This window comes from Ascidia mentula, chromosome 4, assembly GCF_947561715.1.
Source record: "Ascidia mentula chromosome 4, kaAscMent1.1, whole genome shotgun sequence".
Lineage (NCBI taxonomy): Eukaryota > Metazoa > Chordata > Ascidiacea > Phlebobranchia > Ascidiidae > Ascidia > Ascidia mentula.
The window spans coordinates 6,507,796-6,529,428 of record NC_138569.1 but is presented as its reverse complement, the minus strand read 5'-3'; the positions used below and the strand labels follow the sequence as shown (position 1 = coordinate 6,529,428).

The following is a 21,633-nucleotide window of genomic DNA, read 5'->3' as shown; positions in this document are numbered from 1 at the left end:
CTAGTTGCTCGCGAGTCAAATAAGTTCACAAATTAGTGAGAATGGAAATGGCTAACACGATGCGCTTCTATAATGCCCTGGAAGGCGAAATCAGACAATTAGTTTTGCATCAAACTTTATTATTCATATGATAAGCAATGTGGAGCGGAGAAAACAAGGTGGAAACACTATGGCCAAGCAAAGCTCAACCAATAGTGCCGTCAGGCCCTGTGTCACAACAGTCATATGATAAGCAATGTGGAGACATACAGATGGCCACTGTTTCGACCTAAAAGGTCTCATCAGTGCAGCTGGTGTGACTATAAGACGACTTTGCCGACCAAACGGCCAAGCAAAGACGTCCACTTTGTGGTGACTATACAATCACCGTCATCCTTTGGGCACCAAACTAAAAAACGGAGAAAATAAGGTGGAAACACTATGGCCAAGCAAAGCTCAACCAATAGTGCCGTCAGGCCCCGTGTCACAACAATCATATGATACGCAATGTGTAAGTCTTTGCTTGGCCGTTTGGTCAGCAAAGTCGTCTTATAGTCACACCAGCTGCACTGATGAGACCTTTTATTTCGAAACAGTGACCATCTGTATGCAGCTTATACACAATTTATTATTCATTGTTATTCTTCGTTATCATTAGCCCCAAATTGTAATTACGTCGCGTACATGTGTATATGGTACTCTGGGTTAATCGCTTCGCTTCTTCCTGTCATATTCGAAAATCGGCTTTTGGTAAAATAATAAAATTGACGTTTTTAATAATCCTGTCCATGTTACTATTTTATTAATTCTATAATCGTACATGTATCGATGGCCGTAAACAACACCAAACAAGAGATTAAGACTACGACAGAGGGTGAAGAGCACGCGAAACGCGATTGAAGCATAGATCTCGTCGCCGCATTGAGCGTTTACGTATTGTGATGTAAGGTATGTTTTATTGTTAGGTTTGTAGGCTTGGCAGCCCAGGCATTGTAACTTAGCTGGATCAGCCACTTTTTCCTACTACAATGTCGTACTGATGATGAACCCAGTAAGAGTTCGAAACGTTTACTTCATATGATCAATAGCATATTAGCTTTGGCCTTAATTTTCAGAATAATATGTATATATATATATACACCTAGTTTGTTTTATTTGCAGAAAACTTTAATAAAATAAACTATCATTATTAAACTTTGAAAAGCTTTGCTTTCAGAACAAATTATCCTGAATATCCAACATATTTTTACATTTTTCGACGAAACTTTTTCCACAACGTATTTATGCAATAGTAAGCAAAATACAAGGTAAGTCGCAAAACGTTTTTCCACTTGGCATAACCTCCGCTCCAGGCTACATTCAAACGATAATGGACGACATTATACAAAAGATTTGCAATATGTAACCGTCTATCTGGATGATCTATTGGTCAGCGGATCAACTTCTTCAAAGGCTCAAAGACAAGGGTTAACGCTGTCGTATAGAGAAATGCAAATTTGCATTACCACAAGTGGAATACTTGGGGCACATTTTGTCCAAAGAGGGAATTTGCAAAGTTTCAAAATTGGATGCGGTTGTCAACATGTCACCACCGGAAGGTGTGCCAAGTCTACGTTAATTTCTTGGTTCAGTGCAGTTCTACAGCAAGTTCCTGCCATCGCAATTCGCAATTGATGCGGAACCTTTGTACTGACTTACCAGGTCAAATGTTGCGATAAATTGGGCCAGGAACAAGGATGCTGCATTTTGCAAATTGCAAATTAAAGGAATGGTTGTCAGCGGACACAGTTCTGGCTCATTTCGACCCTTCATCGCCTATTGCAATTTCCTGCGATGCAGCAAACGTTGGAATTGGAGCAGTTCTGTTTCACCGCTATCCTGGAAGCAAGAGGTCAACTGCAAACGTGTCAAAATCATTTTGTGGGCACTTTTCGTCATTTTCAATAAGAGATTGAATACAGGAAGACATCGGAGCATCAGAATACCGACGCACTTAGTAATTTACCGGTTGGGGAAGATGAAGACTTTGACAAAGAGAATAGTACACGGGACTCCGACACAGTTAGTGCAATCACCAGTCTGACTTTACAAGTGCAACCCATCGATTCAGCATCACTTCGAAAGGAAATTGGCAAAGATACGGTCTTATCCAAGGTCATGTGATTTACAAGAGAGGGTTGGCCATCTTCTTTGGCAAACAGTGGCCCAGTTGCCAATTTTCGCAAAGTAGCGGATTGTTGAGTACAAGTTATGGATGTCTTTTATGTGGGCCACGGTTAGTCATACCGGAATCACTTCGTTCTACTGTTCTGCAGATCTTTTATATTTGAAATTTTGGGATTCAGCGAATGAAGCAGCTGGCGAGGACTGCAATTTATTGGCCGAATATCGATGATGACATTACAGTTCTTTGTCATAAGTGCAAAACTTTTGCCTAACACCAAAACGCTCCGTCAAAGGCAGCAGTTCATCCATATATGATGCCAGAAAAGCCATGGAGGCGATTACATATCGATCACGCAGTTAACTTTCTGGGAAGTAACTGGCTTCTGATGATCGATGCATACTCAAAGTACCCTTGCGTATATCAAACGCAATTTATGTCATTAAGAACAACTATGGAATCGCTAGAAAGAGATTTTGCTCATTTCGGCTACCCACACACTATTGTGTCGGATAATGCACAAGCATTTATGTCTGCTGACTTTCAAGAAGTTTGTAAGCAAAGGGGCATTTTACATTTGACTGGAGCACCATATTTTCCTGCAACAAATGGCGCTGCGGAAAGATTGGTTCCAACGTTTAAGAAGGCAATGAATAAGAATTCCAAACCTCTAAAGAGGCATTGCAGGAGTTTCTACTGCAGTACAGACGTACTCCAAACGCTAGTGGATTCTCACCAAGTGAACTCCTCAACGTCAGACAAATCTGAGCAAAAATTGATACTCTGTTATCTTCATCACCACACGTAATGCAACGTAGTCAAGTAACGCCGAAACGAAAATCCGAAGATACAGCAAGGATAGTCGCTGAGTTCCTGCCACTATTGTTAAATGTTTTGGCAGTCGAATGTTCCATGTGAAAGCGTTTCCCCGAGTTCCAATCTGGCGACGTCACACTGAATCAAACAATTTCAGCACTCCTGCGTTCGGTAATCTAACCTCCAGAGCGGTTTCATTACTAACCTGATGAGAGGGTTTTCTATCTTCGGTTGGGAGGTGTTGTGGTCACGCCTGACTGCATATACACGGCAGCTATAGTGCACTTGCATGCCACAGCCGCGTGATTCGTGGAATGTGCCGCAGTCCATTCTGCGTGATTCTTGTTTTGTGCGTGGTATTTTAAATGCAATTTACATCCCTATAATTGCGTGTGTGTTTGCCTTGTTTTTCAATCTATGGTTTTGCAATGATTCGAACGAATACAAAGAAACACAACACATTGTAGCCTATGCGCTGATAACTGTGTACACCATGAACATCATTTAGGACGTGGTTATCATTGAATGTTTTTTCGAGTGTAACATCGAGCAACAAATTTATTGCGAATGAACGGCGCGATTTCAAAATATATTCCAAAACACATGTGCTAAATTGTCGTAACCTCAAAATATATTAAGAAACACTTGCCGAATTCATTGTTGTGACGGTTGTTGGCATCAAGGTTACGACGATTTTCATCTTTGCGCAACAGCTGGTGTATATGAGACAAACATTTGTCTGTATCGCTTTCGACATGGATTAGAACTTGCTTGTTGCGATTAACGTGTATTGACAAACGCAATTCACATTTATTTGCAGACTCAGACATGGCGGTGAATTGCTGCAAACCTTGTTTAACTTTCTTTCATACAAGCTCAGTCTTAACACTAGGCTACATTGAAATAGAAATTTCAGACAAAATACTTTTCATGTTGTTTATTGCTTCTGACATTTCCGATGGTGTGAGCGAGCGTACCAGGTACAGATTGCAACTTATATCGAAATTACGATCTATTAGAAATTGCACTTTTTGAAATACGACCTTTTTGTAATGAAATTACGACCGACTATTAATTTCAAAGTTTTATTAGTTACAACAACTTGTATTAATATGTTACTTCTTCGGTCACAGAAAAACATGATTTTCTCCATCAAACTTAGCACAGTCTTTGTCATTTTAAAATCTACCACAACAGTAACCAAAATATGCCAAGCGCCAAAAAAACAGTTGCCAAAGCAAAGACCATATAAAGCTCTCGGATTATTTGAAGCATTACTGGGTTTTCTGCTGCCTCCTCGAATGCTTTTCCCCCAATATTCTTGTGTGGAAATGGAATGTCGGGTATTTTATCACCCAGGAACTTGCAAAGCGGCTCCCAACTGTCCTTAATGTCCATAACCAGAAGCTTGTCTTTTGGGGCTCTCTGCGACATACAAGTTACCGGGGACTCAATTAAACCATTAAGATGTCAACAAAACTCATTGGGATTGTGCGCACAAATCACCACGACCATACCATACCATGGAAAACATGGAAAGCAAATACATTCTTGCGTTTCATTTTAAACGTCTTTTATAGATTGAAGGTAAATGTTTGTTATTAATTGCTGTATAGCGAGATACTTTTAACACTTTATTCGTGGTGAATATTTATTGTAACACTTACTTGTTGAACGTAACAGTTGTGTTGTCGAAACTTGAGTCGCGTTATTCTTTCAATAGTCTTGAGGTCTCCCAAGGCTGAAGTTGTAGTTATTGAAAAGCCCAGCTTCCAAAGCTAAATACTGAAGCATAAACCATATATTTTACGGGCTTTTGACATGTGGCTGTAATATGATCTTCCTGTTGGTGTGATGATGGTCGCCAATCGGAAAAGAGACCATTCGTTGGTTTCGCGTATTTGTTGTAAGGCGCTTCTGTACCACGCATCTTCATCTCGTGTCATCAAAATGATCTGAACAAATACAAATATCATATTGCCTGAGTTAAATGCTGCAAAATTATATTTTGTTAATAAGTTTTGAGGCTTTGCAGTTCAGGCATTACAGTCTAGCTGGATCAGCCACCTGGGCTTTGTTAGCCCAGGGTCGAGAGTTCAAACCTCACCGGGAGCATGACATTTCAAAGCTCGCTTCGACTTGTCAGGAAAAAGTCGCTGATTCAGCTAGACTACAATACCTGGACTGTCAAGCTTGTGAACCTTATGATCTCGATACGAAAGCTGTGATCGCCTGCGCAGTGGGGCGATACTGTCAATCATGCGATTGCATGAAATATTTCTGCGTTTCGTGAAATGCGTTGATATTATTATTCCGTTTCAATCGACTACACATTTTATCAACATAAAATGGAAACCTCCGCTTTGAAGCACAGAGACAATTTCAAATCGGCCTGGAGACGTGACTACTACCGCATGGTGCCTGCAATATCAGTTGGGTATACTTATTGTAATATGTTACTAAAATTATTTTTTCGTACTTTGGCATCGAGAAATGCTTCGTGGATTAGTTCCCAGAAGTAGTTCGCCGGAATATCTACGACTGCATCTATGTCCTTGTACATATTCTGAAACAGTTTATTGTTTCCGCCTGTTTCAAATATCTCCTTCCATTCCTTGTTATGGCAGTAAGCGTGTTCCAAAAAGTCGTACACATTATATCCAAGTTTTGTTAAAGCTGCGTCCATAGACTTGGTGCCTGTTTTAGACAATCCAGCAACAATAATCTTCATATTGCCTGCCCTTGCTCTGACATTGACCCTGCTTTCTTTGGCAGTTTACGTTCTCTGCGTTAATAATTTACTAGCTGCACACACGAAGTAAGACGGCAATGTATTTCTACAGCAAATTTCGCAATATGTTCGAGACGTTCACTACCGTATAAATGTGCGGTAATATTTATGCTCAGATTCACTATGAAAAATTAAGCAAATAACTCTGTAGTTTAAGGTTTCTTCATTGTATCGAGACATTGTATACGCTAATGGCTCTGTACACCATGAACAAATGTATATTCCCGTAAACGGTATATATTTTCTTTATCGTCGGCGCTATTTGCATCTATTAAAACCTATATAGTCAACGCAAAACGCATTCAGTTTGAAAATCTAGCCAACATTATTAAGTATAAAAAATCAAAAGTGCATCATAAGGCCTAATATTAATAGTATCGTGAGTCGAATATCGAAGTAGCAACTGCGAAAGACAGCACGATGACAAAATATACTCAAAAACTACATGTGTAACTCCCGATTCGCTTTCTGCGTAATTGGGTTTTCTGCACTCGCTTCCCCCTTATCTTTATGAGGAAACGAAACATCGGGCGCATGTTTCTATCTGTTTTGATGTTGTTGCCTACATCAGCTGCCCTCAACCTTCATTTCATTGTAAGGAGAGGTTTTAACGCTGGTAGAAATTTTACGCACTGGCTTCACGGGTTCGGCATATTTTTGATAACGAATGTAAGAAACTGGTTAGGTGCAACTCCATAGAAATGTATCAGTGGAAGCGGTAAAAACAAATTATTGGTGGATGGATTAATTGTGGAACTGTTTTTGTAGCTGCGTGCATGTAAACCGTACGTGTGCCATCATCAAATTATTATTACGCATATGATTTTTGCTTCCTCCACTTTAATGCCTCAAGGGCCAGTCGAACAACAAAGCAATGTTAAGTTAGATTACATTTAGAACTAAAAGAAATTGTGTCGTAGGAACCAAATGTGCACCATTACACTATTTAAGGTCCTCTCGCTCAACACGTGTCTAAGAATTGCCACAAATACGAAAATTACTTCCATAAACAAGTGGTTGATTTTAGTCAGGGCAAATCACAAGATTTAGAAACGAACTTCATAAAAAGAGGTGACAATTGTTGGGGTATTTTGCGATATTGGAGAGTAATTTAAAAAAGGACAAGTAAGATAACAGAACCAAACAAATGTTAAATTAAACAGCCACGCCTAAACCTCTCTTCAAGAATGTCAATGACCTCGTTAACATTTTGGTACACTCCTCAAAACAATTACTTGACGCTTCTGTCCGTTGGAAACATTTTTTTTCACTCCTTTTTGTGAAAGTAAGTGTGCTTAAAAAAGTCGAACACCCCAATTTTTTTATTTTAAGGCGGTTTTAGGCATCGAAGTCTCGTTAATTTTCATCTTTGCGCAACAGCAGGTGTATATGTGATTAACAGTTGTCAGTATTGCTTCCGACATGGATTAGAACTTGCTCGTTGCGATTAACATGTATTGACAAACGCAATACACGTTTATTTGCAGACTCAGACATGGCGTTGAATTGCTGCAAACCTTCTTTAACTTTCTTCCATACAAGCTCAGTCTTAACATTAGGCTACATTGAAATAGAAATTTCAGACAAAATACTTTCATGTTGTTTATTGCTTCTGACATTTCCGATGGTGTGAGCGAGCGTAGCAGGTACAGATTGTAACATATATTGAGGTTGCGAACTTTTACAAACTGCACTTATTGAAATACGACCTTTTTGTAATGAAATTACGACCTACTATTAATTTCATAGTTTTATGAGTTACAACCACTTGTATTAATATGTTGATTCTTCGGCCGTAAAAAAACATGCTTTTCTCCAACAAACTTAGCATAGTCTTCATCATTTCAAAATCTACCACATCAATGACCAAAATATGCCAAGCGCCGAAAAAACAGTTGCCAAAGCAAAGACAATATAAAGCTCTCGGATTATTTGAAGCATTGCTGGGTTTTCTGCTGCCTCCTCTAATACTTTTCCCCCAATATTCTTGTGCGGAAATGGAGTGTCGGGTATTTTAGCACCCAGGAACTTGCAAAGTGGTTCCCAACCGTCCTTAATGTCCATCACCAGAAGTTTGTCTTTTGGGGCTCTCTGCGACATATAAGTGACTGGGGACTCAGTAAAATGATTACGAGGTGAGCGAAACTTATTGGGATTGTGCGCAGAAATCACCACGACCATAACATGGAAAAGATGGAAAGCAAATACATTTTTGCGTTTCACTTTTAACCTCTTTTGAGCATTGAAGGTAAATGTCAGTTATTAATTGCTACATATGATAACACAGTAAGCGGAATACTTTCAAATATATTCAAAATATGAGTGCCAAGTTACAGACAGCTGTGCGCAAGCCGCAAATTCATGGTGAATATTTATTGTAACACTTACTTGTTGAACGTAACAGTTGTGTTGTCGGAATTTGAGTCGCATTATTCTTTCAATGGACTTGAGATCTCTCAAGGCTGAAGTTATAGGCATTGAAAAGCCCACCAAAACTACAACCAATAAGAACGAGTTAGTTTTTAAAGCAAAATACTAAAACATGAACTATATGTTTTACGGGCGTTCGATATGTGGCTGTAATATGATCTTCCTGTTGGTGTGACGATGGTCGCCAATCGGAAAAGAGACCATTCGTTCATTTCGCGTATTTGATGTAAGACGCTCCTGTACCACGCATCTTCATCTCGTGTCATCAAAATGATCTGAACAAATATAAACATAATATTGTCTCGGTTTATCACTGCACAATCACGATCATATTTCGTGAAATAGGTTTTCAGGCCTCGCAGCCCAGCTGGATCAGCCAATTTTTCCTGACAAGCACGGAGCGAGGTTTGAAACATCAAGGTCCCGGTGAGGTTTGGACTCACGATCCTGGGATAATCAGGCCCAGATGACTGATCCAGCTAGACTGCAATGCCTGCGCTGTAAAGCCTGCAACCTAATCATGCAGATACCGTAGCTGTGATCGCCAATACTGCGTTTCGTGAAATGCGTTAATATGAAAATTCCAGTTCAATCAAACATATCTTACCAACTTATAACGAAAACCTTAGCTTTGAAGCACAGAGACAATTTTACATCGGCCTGAACACATGCCTACTTGACTACTACCGCATGGTGCCTGCAATACCAGTTGTCTATACTTATTGTAATATCTTACTAAATTAATTTTTTCGTACTTTGGCATCAGGAAATGCTTCGTGAATTTGTTCCCAGAAGTAGTTCACCGGGGTATCTACAACTACATCTATGTCCTTGTACATATTCTGAAACAGCTGATTGCTTCCGCCTGTTTCAAATATCTCCTTCCATTCCATGTTGTGGTAGTAAGCGTGTTCCAATAAGTCGTACACATTATATCCAAGTTTTGTTAAAGCTGCGTTCATAGACTTGGTGCCTGTTTTAGGCCATCCAGCAACAATAATCTTCATATTGCCTGCCCTTGCTCTAGCGTTAACTTGCAGAAATTCGGTCAGCATTGAACGTTGTCCGCGTTAATAATTGACTAGTTGCTCGCAAGTAAAAAGTTGACAAGCAAGTGAGAATGGAATTGGCTTCCAACGATGTGCTTCGGCCAATAAAACGTTTTGGAAGGCGACATCTGCCTATTAGTTTTAACATCGCATTATTGTTTGAAAATATGCATATGTTCATATTCCGTATGTCGTATAGTAAATCTGCACCAAAAGCAGTGCACAATGGACAGGAAAATACATCATTTATACCTAGTTTGTTAGAACTGCAGAAAACCTGAACCTCCCGGTGAAGTTTGAAATCACGACCCTTCGGTTAACCAGGCCTTACGATCTACTAACTGAGCTAAAGGAGGTCGGCTGTTTCACGGGGTATATTGTGGCTATAAGGTACACTGGTGCGAAAGCGCACAACTCACCAGGCAACCTTCACATATACGTAGGGGATCTCTACCATATATAATCAGACAACGCAGTAATGCTTCATGCAATCGTTTGATTGACAGGATCGCCCCAATGCGCAGGTCCTTACTTCACTGCGAGCTATCGTGTCAATATCATTGGCCCAGACATTGCAGACTGGATCAAAGTTCACACAAATATGTGTTCTTTGTGTTAATATTTTGCCAGTTTTTTTCTCATACGCAAAATAATTTCAGGACCTGGGACCGTTTTTGAATGTAAGTGCTTGTACGATGGTCTTTGGTCAAATGAAAGCCCCACGGATATTATTTAAAATAGTCCTTTAGTTCTACAATCCTAATTTTGTTTCAGTTAGTTCTCTAGCACCATCGCGCGGATGTTATTTAAAACAGTGAAATAGCTCTACGATACAAATACTCGAGCATTGTTTGCTGCTAATTTCCGCAATTCGCGCTGAAATTGGAATTCGGGGTTTTAAACAAGCGCGCAAATATTTCAAAACACAATGTCTTCAAAAAAACTTGTTTCAACGTTAAGACAACTTCCTTATCAAATCCAACCAGCGCCTTATCTACGCGGGTTGCGTATACAAAATATAAGTGATACTGAAAAACTTTTTGGGTCGTAGGAACAGCAATACAATAGTTTTCAGATTTTCCACATCTGTTTTGCGACACCCATTGTTTCATCATTACAAATAATCATGTAATTTTGGGGTACAATGTAAATGAAAACTCGGTCATTCCGAATTAAATGTACTTAAAAAAGCTTTGGTAATTTTTCTATTTTTACAAAGAAAAGTAAAATATTACTAAATTTACGAGAGATTTGAGACTTTTGATATTAGCCAAGTACATTTTATTTTGCATATCACTGTTGCAAGTTCATGAGTACATAACTTTCAAACAAATTTTTTGTAACCAGTCGTCACATAAAGTAATACACCCACTATACCACAAATGTTTTGGTGCTGTACTTCACAAGCAATATCAATAAAACATATTAAATAAGCATATGGATAGTATCAACACCCCAAAGGCTGACAGAAACAGAAAAATCTTATTTCTCTAAGAATGTTCCGCATGATCGGATTTGCTTCGGCGGTTTCTTTGAATGCGTTTCCTCCAACGTTTTTGTGAGGAAACGGTTCATCGGGAATTTCGGCGTCCAAAAATTTGCACAGTGGTTCCCAGCCCTCCTGCACTTTGAACACCAACAACTTATCTTTTGGAGCCATCTGTGTGAAATTATATAGAACATAATTAATTGTAAAGGAAAATAATTTATATATCCACGTTTTTAGCTGTCTCCTAATATGACTACACCAGAAACAAACAGCATCAAAATCAAGGTTATTTGGTTGTGACGTGCGTAGTTTTAATGTATGTTCAGTCTTCATGAAACTAATTTGTCCTAAAATAATGCCAACAACGTTCTTCGATAATATATCAGATAATAAATCAATGCAAAAAATGTAAATTATAATTTGCCAAATTGTCCAATTGAATTAGACGCGCTAGTTAAAAAACACACGACCACATTGTCAAGGTCGTTAGCTTACCTCACGAACATAGAGGTTGTGTTGTCTATATTTCAAGCGGAGAGCTGTTCGTTCACTCTCAGAGTGCTCCAGGCGTGTGTTCTAGTCACACCCATTGTAACGGCAACTGTAATATCGAAAATTACTGTATTTTTTTAACTTCCGACCCGACAATACTATACGTGATTTCAACGCGTGGCGAGAATACATTCGTCCCGTTGGAGTGAAAACTCGGGCAATTCTGAAAAGCGACCACACATTGATTTCTCGGATTTGACCCAGAACGCTTCTGTACCACGAATCCTCGTCACGCACAAGAAGAATCACCTGCAGTTTTCAAATGTTCGCAAGATTTTCGGAACAACAAAAGATGCAAAGGAACAAAAAACAAAGTGTGTTTAATTTTCTCTCCTTTACCTTGGCCTCGGGAAAGGCCTCTTGTATTTGCTCCCAAAAGAAATACGCTGGAATTCCACACACTGCATCAACATCTCTGTACAGTCGCCTAAATACCTCTTTGTTGCCCCCTGTGTCCAAAATCTCGTTCCATTCTTTATTGTGCCTGTAGCTGTGCTCCAAAAAATCGAATACTCTGTATCCAAGCGCCGTCAAAGCTGCGTTCATAGACTTTGTTCCGGTTTTTGAAACCCCAGCAACGATTATTTTCATTATTAAATATACCTAGTTTTTTTCGAGTTATAAAAAGTAGGAATTCTAATTAATTTTGTTCTTTCACCTACCTTATTATTATATAGCATTTATAACGACACGAGAAATGGATCAAGTGACAATTGTAGTTTAGACAGTTAAAATATTTAATTCGTCCGTTATACCAACATTTTTTACCAGTGACACATTAAGGTTCTGGAAAACATTACTTTCCCAGTGATTAATGTTATTTCATAAATTGAAAAATTCATACGTTTGATATTCTACCATAACAATGCTCCAAATAAAACACATCTGCAGTAAAACAATCCTCACTTAATTTTAATTGCCAAACAAAGCCGACTAAATCTACAACAGAGCTAAACATATTCTATCAGGACGCCTTGAAAAACAAGCTTGTGTGGTTTCAGCAGTCAGCAGCTTCGTGCACACATGTCCCCCACCCGTAAAGCTTGGGTAACTTTCCACAAATAACTTTTTCTTTCGCCGTCAGCAAACGCTGTCAGACGGGCAGTTAAGCTGACCAAACAATAACTCCGGCCTTTCCACTGGAAACCGATTTTTTTTTGTCTTCTCACATTTTTAACAGATTACATAGATTACAGAATATTGTTGTAAAGATGGATGTAAAAAATATGGACCAAGGCAATAGCCACCATTAGTGGCAAACATTTTTGACTATAAAATGTGTATTTCCTTCTTAGCCGGGTTAAACAGCTACCACAACGCACTACTGCTGGTGGTAATTGTAATCACTAAACGAGCATTGTCAAGACATTGAGGTTCTTTGTGCATTTCGATTTTACAACAAGTGAGTTAGATGAAAATCAAGTGTGCGAAAGTGAGTAAAATAATTGCAATCAAGCAAGCCGCTATCTTTGTTTCAAACACCATCCGCCTCATGACAACGTTTTCCTTAGCATATTCCTCCATTAAGGCAGACTTCACGTTTTTGCACTGAAACGAAAACTCCGGAACCTCGAGGCCTAGAAATGAACAAAGGGGTTTTCAAACCTTCCTGAACCCGAAACACCATATAAATATTTTCCGATTTTATAAACTTGGAAATCTTGCTCAGTTACTTTCGAATGCATTTTGTTATCACACTAAACGAATCAGGGCGTTACTTGTAGTTCAAACATGCTTACGGTTGCTGCTGTAAGGAATTTTATCTTATACGACTCTATTGTTTGTTTATTTTGTGATTAAACGCCTTGGTTCGAATATTCAAATAAGTCGAAAAACGTTTCTGCGGTTGCAGCAGTTGTTAATATACAGTTGATAAAGCGAAGAGAATTCGCAAAAGCTAGCAAATATAAACAGTTGATTTCCTCAAGCAAGAGAGCTCGAAAAAGCATTTCACTGTCACGATCAGCAAAACGGAAATCCCTTCTGCAGTTGCAGCAGTTGGAAATTTACAGCAGTCAAGACGAAGAGTATTTGCGAAAGCTCGTGTCTGATAAGAAAATAGTAACAAAGTTTTTCAATCGTGCCAATTTACCAGAAAAGAGAATTTTGGTGCATAACACTTATACAGATTACTGCATAATTAGTTTAGGAAAGTCTTGTATGACCCGCGTGTAAACTTAACGGTAATTTTGATGAACACCTTTCGTCCCGACCTTGAGCGAGCGAAACTCCCAAGCAATTGTGACGTTTAATCTGTTGAAGTTCTGTATGAAGAAGCTAGAAATAATTCACACATCGTCCCATACTCAGTGTATAAAAAAAAACTTTTAAGTGTTATGCACTAAATTTACGTTTTCTGGAATTTTTCCAGCTCAATCGGCTGTAAAACTGCTGCAACCGCAGAGGGGCTTTTCGTTTTGCTGCTCGTGATGCGAAATATTTTTTCAGCTCCCTTGAGATTAAGGAAAAGAATTGTTTATGAAAGTGATATTTAAATGATTGAGCTCAACAAAGTGCAAACGCGACTGCACTGATCGCATGTGCTTCGAAGTGTGCAAGCTTTTCGGCCAACCCAGCAAGGTGTCTGGTTGCAACAAGCTGCACAGATTGAGCTGAAGAAGTTTACAGCAGATGAAACGAATTTCTTTTTTAACAAGTTTAATGCAATTCGACAACGCTTAATACCTACAGATTGCTTAGCATTGTATTCCTCAGAAACATCGAAAAAATGAAAGTGATCGTGGCAGGTTTTAGCAAAACTGGAACCAAATCAATGCATGCTGCTCTTAACGAACTTGGTTACAGTGTGTATGACTTCTTGGATCATCAGTATTATCATAACAAGGAATGGATGGAAATTCTAACCACTGGTGGTAGTACTGAACTATTCAGAAAGATGTACGAGAATGTGGATGCAGTTGTTGGCAGGCCAGTATTCTGCTTCTGGAAAGAAATACATGAAGCTTTTCCAGAGGCAAAGGTAGTATAATGTGCGTGCTTTTTGTAAGCTGACATATAACGAGAATGATAAAGGAATATTATAATTACAGATTATTTTGGCAATACGTGAAGAATCAGAGTGGGTGAAGAGTTGCATGCGACAGTTTCGCCGACTTAACGGAGACTGGATGTTCAGATTTGCCAAAACTTTCTCTCCAACCGGATACAAAGTCACTCAATTATTTAAACGGGAAAGTAAGTAGAATCTTTGTCTCATACGTGCAAATGCACAAAACATTTTATTAGTTCTCATAATATTTTCCAGAGTATCCTCGATAATTTCGGAAATAATTTCATAGTTTTGTTTTAAAAAGCTTTTTTTACAATCTATGTTTAAGCCAGTGTTGCGTATGGTGCATGGTTTCCTTTTAACTGGAGTGCGCAACCAGTGAATGAAACGGTTCTCAGGGTGAAATACAGACAACATAACACAGATGTGTTGCAGGTACACGAATTTGTATTCGTCAATAAATACTTTGTTTATCCTAAACTGCGAAGATTTTAGCAGATAAAATAATGAATATGAGATGCGCTTTACTAGATCACATTTCCTAATATTATTTGAAACAGGGATTACACTGTTTTGTATTTATTAAGAATGCGCCAAAAGACAAACTGCTGGTATTTAGTGTAAAGGAAGGGTGGGATCCTCTTTGCAAGTTTCTGGGAGCCAAAGTGCCCGAAGTTCCATTTCCACGAAAAAACGTTAACTGTACCATATGGCAGGATGCCGCTGAAGAAAATCCCATGATGGTGAAAATAAATTTTGAAGCAAGGATCGTGTTGATTTTGCTTTGTGTGTTGTCTGGAGCTCTCCTTCTTTCTTATGTGTTAAAGTAATAGTTGACCTTACCTGTATTGCTTAAATGATTTATTTGTACTTATTGCTACGAAACGTGTTTATTTCTGTTGAAATTGTTTTGTCTTGACATGCATTGATATGATCCCAATTTTATGCAATTTTAGCATCATAAGCGAGCGCGTATAATGTTGGTTCTTGCCCACATAACCATCATTTTTGTTTTCGTGTCTCAATGTTGAACGTCGACAATTTGGCAAAATAACGTCGTAGAAGCAATATTTTGTAGTCTTGACAAAAGGAATACATAAAATTAGTGTATTGTAGCTTTTACTATTGCTACCAGGTATGTTACAATTCAAAATAAACTGATCTTCTGGCATACAATTAACGTACTGTATTCTTCCAATGTTTCGTTAGCCATACTGCCCGGCTTGGCAGACGAAACATCGGAAGAATACAGTAGTTTCTACGTTTAATTTTATACCAGAAGATCAGTCTATTTTAAATTAAAATCATTGTGTTCAGTCTGACGTTTTGACAAAAGTGGCACTTAAGTTGCAAAGGTTCGAATACTGGCCGGACTTTCTTGTGGCCATTCGCAGCAAGCAATCGCTGCCAATAAACACAAACAGATTTTCATGAAAAGTCCTTTGGTTGGAGAATCAATGTATTTAGAAACTCTCTAAACATGGAAACGTGTATGTACTTTGCGGAGTAATTTTTAAATAGCCAATAGACGATACAAGCAAAGTAAACGTTCGTTCCATCAAATTTCAGTCTGCTTGCACAACAAATTATCCGGAATATTTAACATATAATTACATTCTTCAAAAAAGTTCAACGAAACTTTTTTCACACATTTTTATTGCAATAGTAAGCAAAAGTACAAGGTCAGGTCATCATTAGGCTACATTAAATATGAAACTCTTCCATGAGGTTTAAGCCTCTGGCAATTGCGGCAATGTAAGCGAGTGTTGGAGGAATTGTTTTCGACATAAATAAAAATTACTACAGAGATCTAAATCAATAATCATTACCACATAATGTTTGACTTTTCTATCGCTTTCGAAATAAAACAATGTTAAGGCGAAATTAAGTCACAGTTTCATCATATAAGTTATCAATTTTTAGATTTTTATTTGCAGTCGGCGGCAAAAATAAAAATCTAAAAATTGATTAAAACGTAACATCGGCTATATGCTATTTCAAAATCTACCACAGAAGTAGCCAAAACATGAGAGCGGATAAAAAAACAGTTGCCAAAGCAAACACCGTATAAAGCTCTCGGGTTATTTGAAGTATTGCTGGGTTTTCTGCTGCTTCCTCGAATGCTTTCCCCCCAATATTCTTGTGCGGAAATGGAGTGTCGGGTATTTTAGCACCCAGGAACTTGCAAAGTGGCTCCCAACCGTCCTTAATGTCCATCACCAGAAGTTTGTCTTTTGGGGCTCTCTGCGACATACAAGTGACTGGGGACTCAAGTAAAATGATTACGAGGTGAGCGAAACTAATTGGGATTGTGGGAACAAATCACCACGACCATAACATGGGAAGCAAAAACATTCTTTCGTTTCATTTCAAACCACTTTTGGGCTATAGGCACTTTTTCGTGTTCAATTATGAGCGCCAAGATACAGCTGTGGGCATGCCGCAAATTCATGGTGAATATTTATTGTAACACTTACTTGTTGAACGTAACAGTTGTGTTGTCGGAATTTGAGTCGCATTATTCTTTCAATGGACTTGAGATCACTCAAGGCTGAAGTTATAGGCATTGAAAAGCCCACCAAAACTACAACCAATAAAAACGAGTTAGTTTTTAAAGCAAAATACTAAAACATAAACTATATGTTTTACGGGCTGTCGACATGTGGCTGTAATATGATCTTCCTGTTGGTGTGACGATGGTCGCCAATCGGAAAAGAGACCATTCGTTCATTTCGCGTATTTGATGTAAGACGCTCCTGTACCACGCATCTTCATCTCGTGTCATCAAAATGATCTGAACAAATATAAACATAATATTGTCTCGGTTTATCACTGCACAATCACGATCATATTTCGTGAAATAGGTTTTCAGGCTTCGCAGCCCAGCTGGATCAGCCAATTTTTGCTGACAAGCCGGAGCGAGGTTTGAAATATGAAGGTCCCGGTGAGGTTTGGACTCACGATTCTGGGCTAATCAGGCTCAGATGACTGATCCAGCTAGACTGCAATGCCTGCGCTGAAAAGCCTGCAACCTAATGATGCAGATACCGTAGCTGTGATCGCCAATATTGCGTTTCGTGAAATGCGTTAATATTATAATTCCAGTTCAATCAAACATATCTTACCAACTTATCACGGAAACCTTAGCTTTGAAGCACAGAGACAATTTCGCATCGGCCTGCAGACATGCCTACGTGACTACTACCGCATGGTGCCTGCAATACCAGTTGGCTATACTTATTGTAATATGTTACTAATTTTATTTTTTCGTACTTTGGCATCAGGAAATGCTTCGTGGATTTGTTCCCAGAAGTAGTTCACCGGGGCATCTACAACTACATCTATGTCCTTGTACATATTCTGAAACAGTTGATTGCTTCCGCCCGTTTCAAATATCTCCTTCCATTCCATGTTATGGCAGTAAGCGTGTTCCAAAAAGTCGTACACATTATATCCAAGTTTTGTTAAAGCTGCGTTCATAGACTTGGTGCCTGTTTTAGGCAATCCAGCAACAATAATCTTCATGTTACCTGCCCTTGCTCTGACATTGGCGCTGCTTTCTTTGGCAGTTTACGTTCTCTGCGTTAATAATTTACTAGCTGCACACACGAAGTAAGACGACGCTGTATTTCTACAACAATACTTTCGAAATATGTTCGAGACTTTCATTACCGTATAAATGTGCGGTAATATTTATGCTCAGATTCACTTTGAAAAATTAAGCAAATAACTCTGTAGTTTATGGTTTCTTTATTGTATCGAGACATTGTATACGCTGATAGCTCTGTACACCACGAAGGAACGTATATTCCCGTAAACGGTATATATTTTCTTTATCGTCGGCGGTATTTGCATCTATTAAAACCTATATAGTTAACGCAAAACGCATTTAGTTTGAAAATCTAGCCAACCTTATTAAGTATAAAAAATCAAAAGTGCATCATAAGGCCTAATATTAATAGTATCGTGAGTCGAATATCGAAGCAGCAACTCTATTGCGAAAGACACGATGACAAAATATACTCAAAAACTACATGTGTAACTCCCGAATCGCTTTCTGCGTAATTGGATTTTCTGCACTTGCTTCCCCCTTATCTTTATGAGGAAACGAAACATCGGGCGCATGTTTCTATCCGTTTTGGTGTTGTTGCCTAAATCAGCTGCCCTCAACCTTCATTTCATTGTAAGGAGCGGTTTTAAGGCTGGTAGAAATTTTACGCACTGGCTTCACGGGTTTGGCATATTTTTGATAACGAATGTATGAAACAGGTTAGGTGCAACTCCATAGAAATGTATCAGTGGAAGCGGAAAAACAAATTATTGGTGGATGGATTAATCGTGGAACTGTTTTTGTAGCTGCGTGCATGTAAACCGTACGTGTGCCATCATCAAATTATTATTACGCATATGATTTTGTTAACATTTTGATACACTCCTCAAAACAATTACTTGACGCTTCTGCCCGTTTCAAACATTTTTTTTTCACTCCTTATTGTGAAAGTAAGTGTGCTTAAGAAAGTCGAACACCCCATTTTTTTATTTTGAGGCGGTTTTAGGCATCGAAGTCTCAATAATTTTCATCTTTGCGCAACAGCAGGTGTATATGTGATAAACAGTTGTCAGTATTGCTTCCGACATGGATTAGAACTTGTTTGTTGCGATTAACATGTATTGACAAACGCAATACACGTTTATTTGCAGACTCAGACATGAGGATGAATTGCTGCAAACCTTGTTTAACTTTCTTCCATACAAGCTCAGTCTTAACACTAAGCCACATTGAAATAGAAATTTCAGACAAAATACTTTTATGTTGTTTATTGCTTCCGACATATCCGATGGTGTGAGCGAGCGTAGCAGGTACAGATTGCAACTTATATTGAAATTACAAACTTTTACAAACTGCACTTTTTGAAATACGACCTTTTTGTGATGAAATTACGACCGACTATTAATTTCAAAGTTTTATGAGTTACAACAACTTGTATTAGTATGTTAATTCTTCGGTCACACAAAAACATGCTTTTCTCCATCAAACATAACATAGTCTTTGCTATTTTAAAATCTACCACAGCAGTGACCAAAAGATGCCAAGCGATAAAAGTACAGTTGCCAAAGCAAAGACCATATAAAGCTCTCGTATCATTTGAAGCATTGCTGGGTTTTCTGCAGCCTCCTCGAATGCTTTTCCCCCAATATTCTTGTGTGGAAATGGAGTGTCGGGCACTTTGGCACCCAAAAACTTGCAAAGCGGCTCCCAACCGTCCTTAACGTCCATCACCAGAAGTTTGTCTTTTGGGGCTCTCTGCGACATACAAGTGACCGGGGACTCAATTAAACCATTAAGATGTTAATGAAACTCATTGGGATTGTGCGCACAAATCACCACGACCATAACATGAAAAACATGGTAAGCAAATACATTCTTGCGTTTCACTTTAAACCTCTTTTGAGCATTGAAGGTAAATGTCTGTTATTATTTGCTGTTTAAGACTTATACACTAAGCAGAATACTTTTAAGACTTTCATTCGTGAAAAATATTCATTGGGACACTTACTTGTTGAACGTAATAATTGTGTTGTCGAAACTTGAGTCGAGATATTCTTTCAATGGGCTTGATGTCAATTAAGGCTGAAGTTATAGGTACTGAAAAGCCCATCAAAACTACAACCAAAAAGTACCAGTTAGTTTTTGCAGCAAAATACCGAAGTATAAACAATATATTTTACGGGCTTTCGACATGTGACTGTGATAGGATCTTCCTGTTGGCGTAATGATGGTCGCCAATCGGAAAAGAGACCATTCGTTCATTTCGCGTAATTGGAGTAACGCGCTCTTGTACCACGCATCTTCATCTCGTGTCATCAAAATGATCTGAACAAATATAAATATCATATTGCCTGGGTTAATTGCTGCAAAATCATATTACGTGAAATAGGTTTTCAGGATTCGCAACCAAGGCCTTGCAGTCCAGCTGGATCAGCCACTCGTGAGTTCAAACCTCACCGGGGCTTGATGTTTCAAAGCTCGCTCCAAATTATCAGAAAAAAGTGGCTGATCCAGCTACACTACAATGCTGCGAAGCCTGTAAACATAATTATCCAGATACGAATGCTGTGATCGCCTAGTTAACTTGCGCAGTGGGGGCGATCCTGTCAATCATGCGATTGCATGAAATATTTCTGCGTTTCGTGAAAAAAATAAGTTGATATTCTAATTCCGGTTCAATCAAATACATATCTTATCAACATAAAATAGAAACTTTAGCTTCGAAACACAGAGACAATTTTACATCGGCCTGAAGACATGCCTACACGTGACTGCTAGCGCAAGTTGTCTGCAATATCAGTTGTCTATGCCTATTGTAATATGTTACTAATTTTATTTTTTCGTACTTTGGCATCGGGAAATGCTTCGTGGATTTGTTCCCAGAAGTAGTTCGCCGGGCCATCTACGACTACATCTATATCCTTGTACATATTCTGAAACAATTTGTTGCTTCCGCCCGTTTCTAATATCTCCTCCCATTCCTTGTTATGGCAGTAAGCGTGTTCCAAAAAGTCGTACACATTATATCCAAGTTTTGTTAAAGCTGCGTTCATAGACTTGGTGCCTGTTTTAGGCATTCCAGCAACAATAATCTTCATATTGTCTGCCCTTGCTCTAACGTTAACTTGCAGAAATTCGGTCAGCATTGAACGTTGTCCGCGTTAATAATTGACTAGTCGCTCGCAAGTAAAAAGTTGACAAGCAAGTGAGAATGGAATTGGCTTCCAACGATGTGCTTCGGCCAATAAAACGTTTTGGAAGGCGACATCTGCCTATTAGTTTTAACATCGCATTATTGTTTGAAAATATGCATATGTTCAAATTCCGTATGTCGTATAGTAAATCTGCACCAAAAGCAGTGCACAATGGACAGGAAAATACATCATTTATACCTAGTTTGTTAGAACTGCAGAAAACCTGAACCTCCCGGTGAAGTTTGAAATCACGACCCTTCGGTTAACCAGGCCTTACGATCTACTAACTGAGCTAAAGGAGGTCGGCTGTTTCACGGGGTATATTGTGGCTATAAGGTACACTGGTGCGAAAGCGCACAACTCACCAGGCAACCTTCACATATACGTAGGGGATCTCTACCATATATAATCAGACAACGCAGTAATGTTTCATGCAATCGTTTGATTGACAGGATCGCCCCTATGCGCAGGTCCTTACTTCACTGCGAGCTATCGTGTCAATATCATTGGCCCAGACATTGCAGACTGGATCAAAGCTCACACAAATATGTGTTCTTTGTGTTAATATTTTGCCAGTTTTTTTCTCATACGCAAAATAATTTCAGGACC

General features: G+C 38.8%; 6 protein-coding genes across 6 annotated transcripts; 1 reads left to right on the top strand and 5 right to left on the bottom strand.

The window, feature by feature from the left end:
• Positions 1-3,567: 3,567 nt before the first annotated feature.
• On the bottom strand, positions 3,568-5,690 carry LOC145897931 (uncharacterized). Its single transcript, XM_082986383.1, has 5 exons — positions 5,439-5,690; positions 4,770-4,914; positions 4,627-4,700; positions 4,238-4,384; positions 3,568-3,672 (listed from the first exon to the last, which is right to left on the bottom strand). Exons 1-5 carry the CDS (start codon positions 5,688-5,690, stop codon positions 3,568-3,570), a joined length of 723 nt encoding a protein of 240 aa, XP_082842509.1.
• A 1,911-nt stretch (positions 5,691-7,601) lies between these two features.
• On the bottom strand, positions 7,602-9,187 carry LOC145897930 (uncharacterized). Its single transcript, XM_082986382.1, has 4 exons — positions 8,936-9,187; positions 8,311-8,455; positions 8,139-8,245; positions 7,602-7,841 (listed from the first exon to the last, which is right to left on the bottom strand). Exons 1-4 carry the CDS (start codon positions 9,185-9,187, stop codon positions 7,602-7,604), a joined length of 744 nt encoding a protein of 247 aa, XP_082842508.1.
• Positions 9,188-10,676: 1,489 nt separating this feature from the next.
• Positions 10,677-11,861, bottom strand: LOC145897929 (uncharacterized). The gene is made up of 3 exons (XM_082986381.1): positions 11,610-11,861; positions 11,451-11,519; positions 10,677-10,889 (listed from the first exon to the last, which is right to left on the bottom strand). The coding sequence occupies exons 1-3, from the start codon at positions 11,859-11,861 to the stop codon at positions 10,677-10,679; spliced, it is 534 nt and encodes a 177-aa protein (XP_082842507.1).
• Positions 11,862-13,998: 2,137 nt separating this feature from the next.
• LOC145897928 (uncharacterized) lies at positions 13,999-15,110 on the top strand. Its single transcript, XM_082986380.1, has 4 exons — positions 13,999-14,250; positions 14,321-14,465; positions 14,609-14,715; positions 14,868-15,110. Exons 1-4 carry the CDS (start codon positions 13,999-14,001, stop codon positions 15,108-15,110), a joined length of 747 nt encoding a protein of 248 aa, XP_082842506.1.
• A 1,174-nt stretch (positions 15,111-16,284) lies between these two features.
• Positions 16,285-17,805, bottom strand: LOC145897927 (uncharacterized). The gene is made up of 4 exons (XM_082986379.1): positions 17,554-17,805; positions 16,930-17,074; positions 16,758-16,864; positions 16,285-16,524 (listed from the first exon to the last, which is right to left on the bottom strand). Exons 1-4 carry the CDS (start codon positions 17,803-17,805, stop codon positions 16,285-16,287), a joined length of 744 nt encoding a protein of 247 aa, XP_082842505.1.
• Positions 17,806-19,097: 1,292 nt separating this feature from the next.
• Positions 19,098-20,928, bottom strand: LOC145899005 (uncharacterized). The gene is made up of 4 exons (XM_082987714.1): positions 20,677-20,928; positions 20,011-20,155; positions 19,839-19,945; positions 19,098-19,585 (listed from the first exon to the last, which is right to left on the bottom strand). Exons 1-4 carry the CDS (start codon positions 20,926-20,928, stop codon positions 19,346-19,348), a joined length of 744 nt encoding a protein of 247 aa, XP_082843840.1. The 3' UTR covers positions 19,098-19,345.
• Positions 20,929-21,633: the final 705 nt, after the last annotated feature.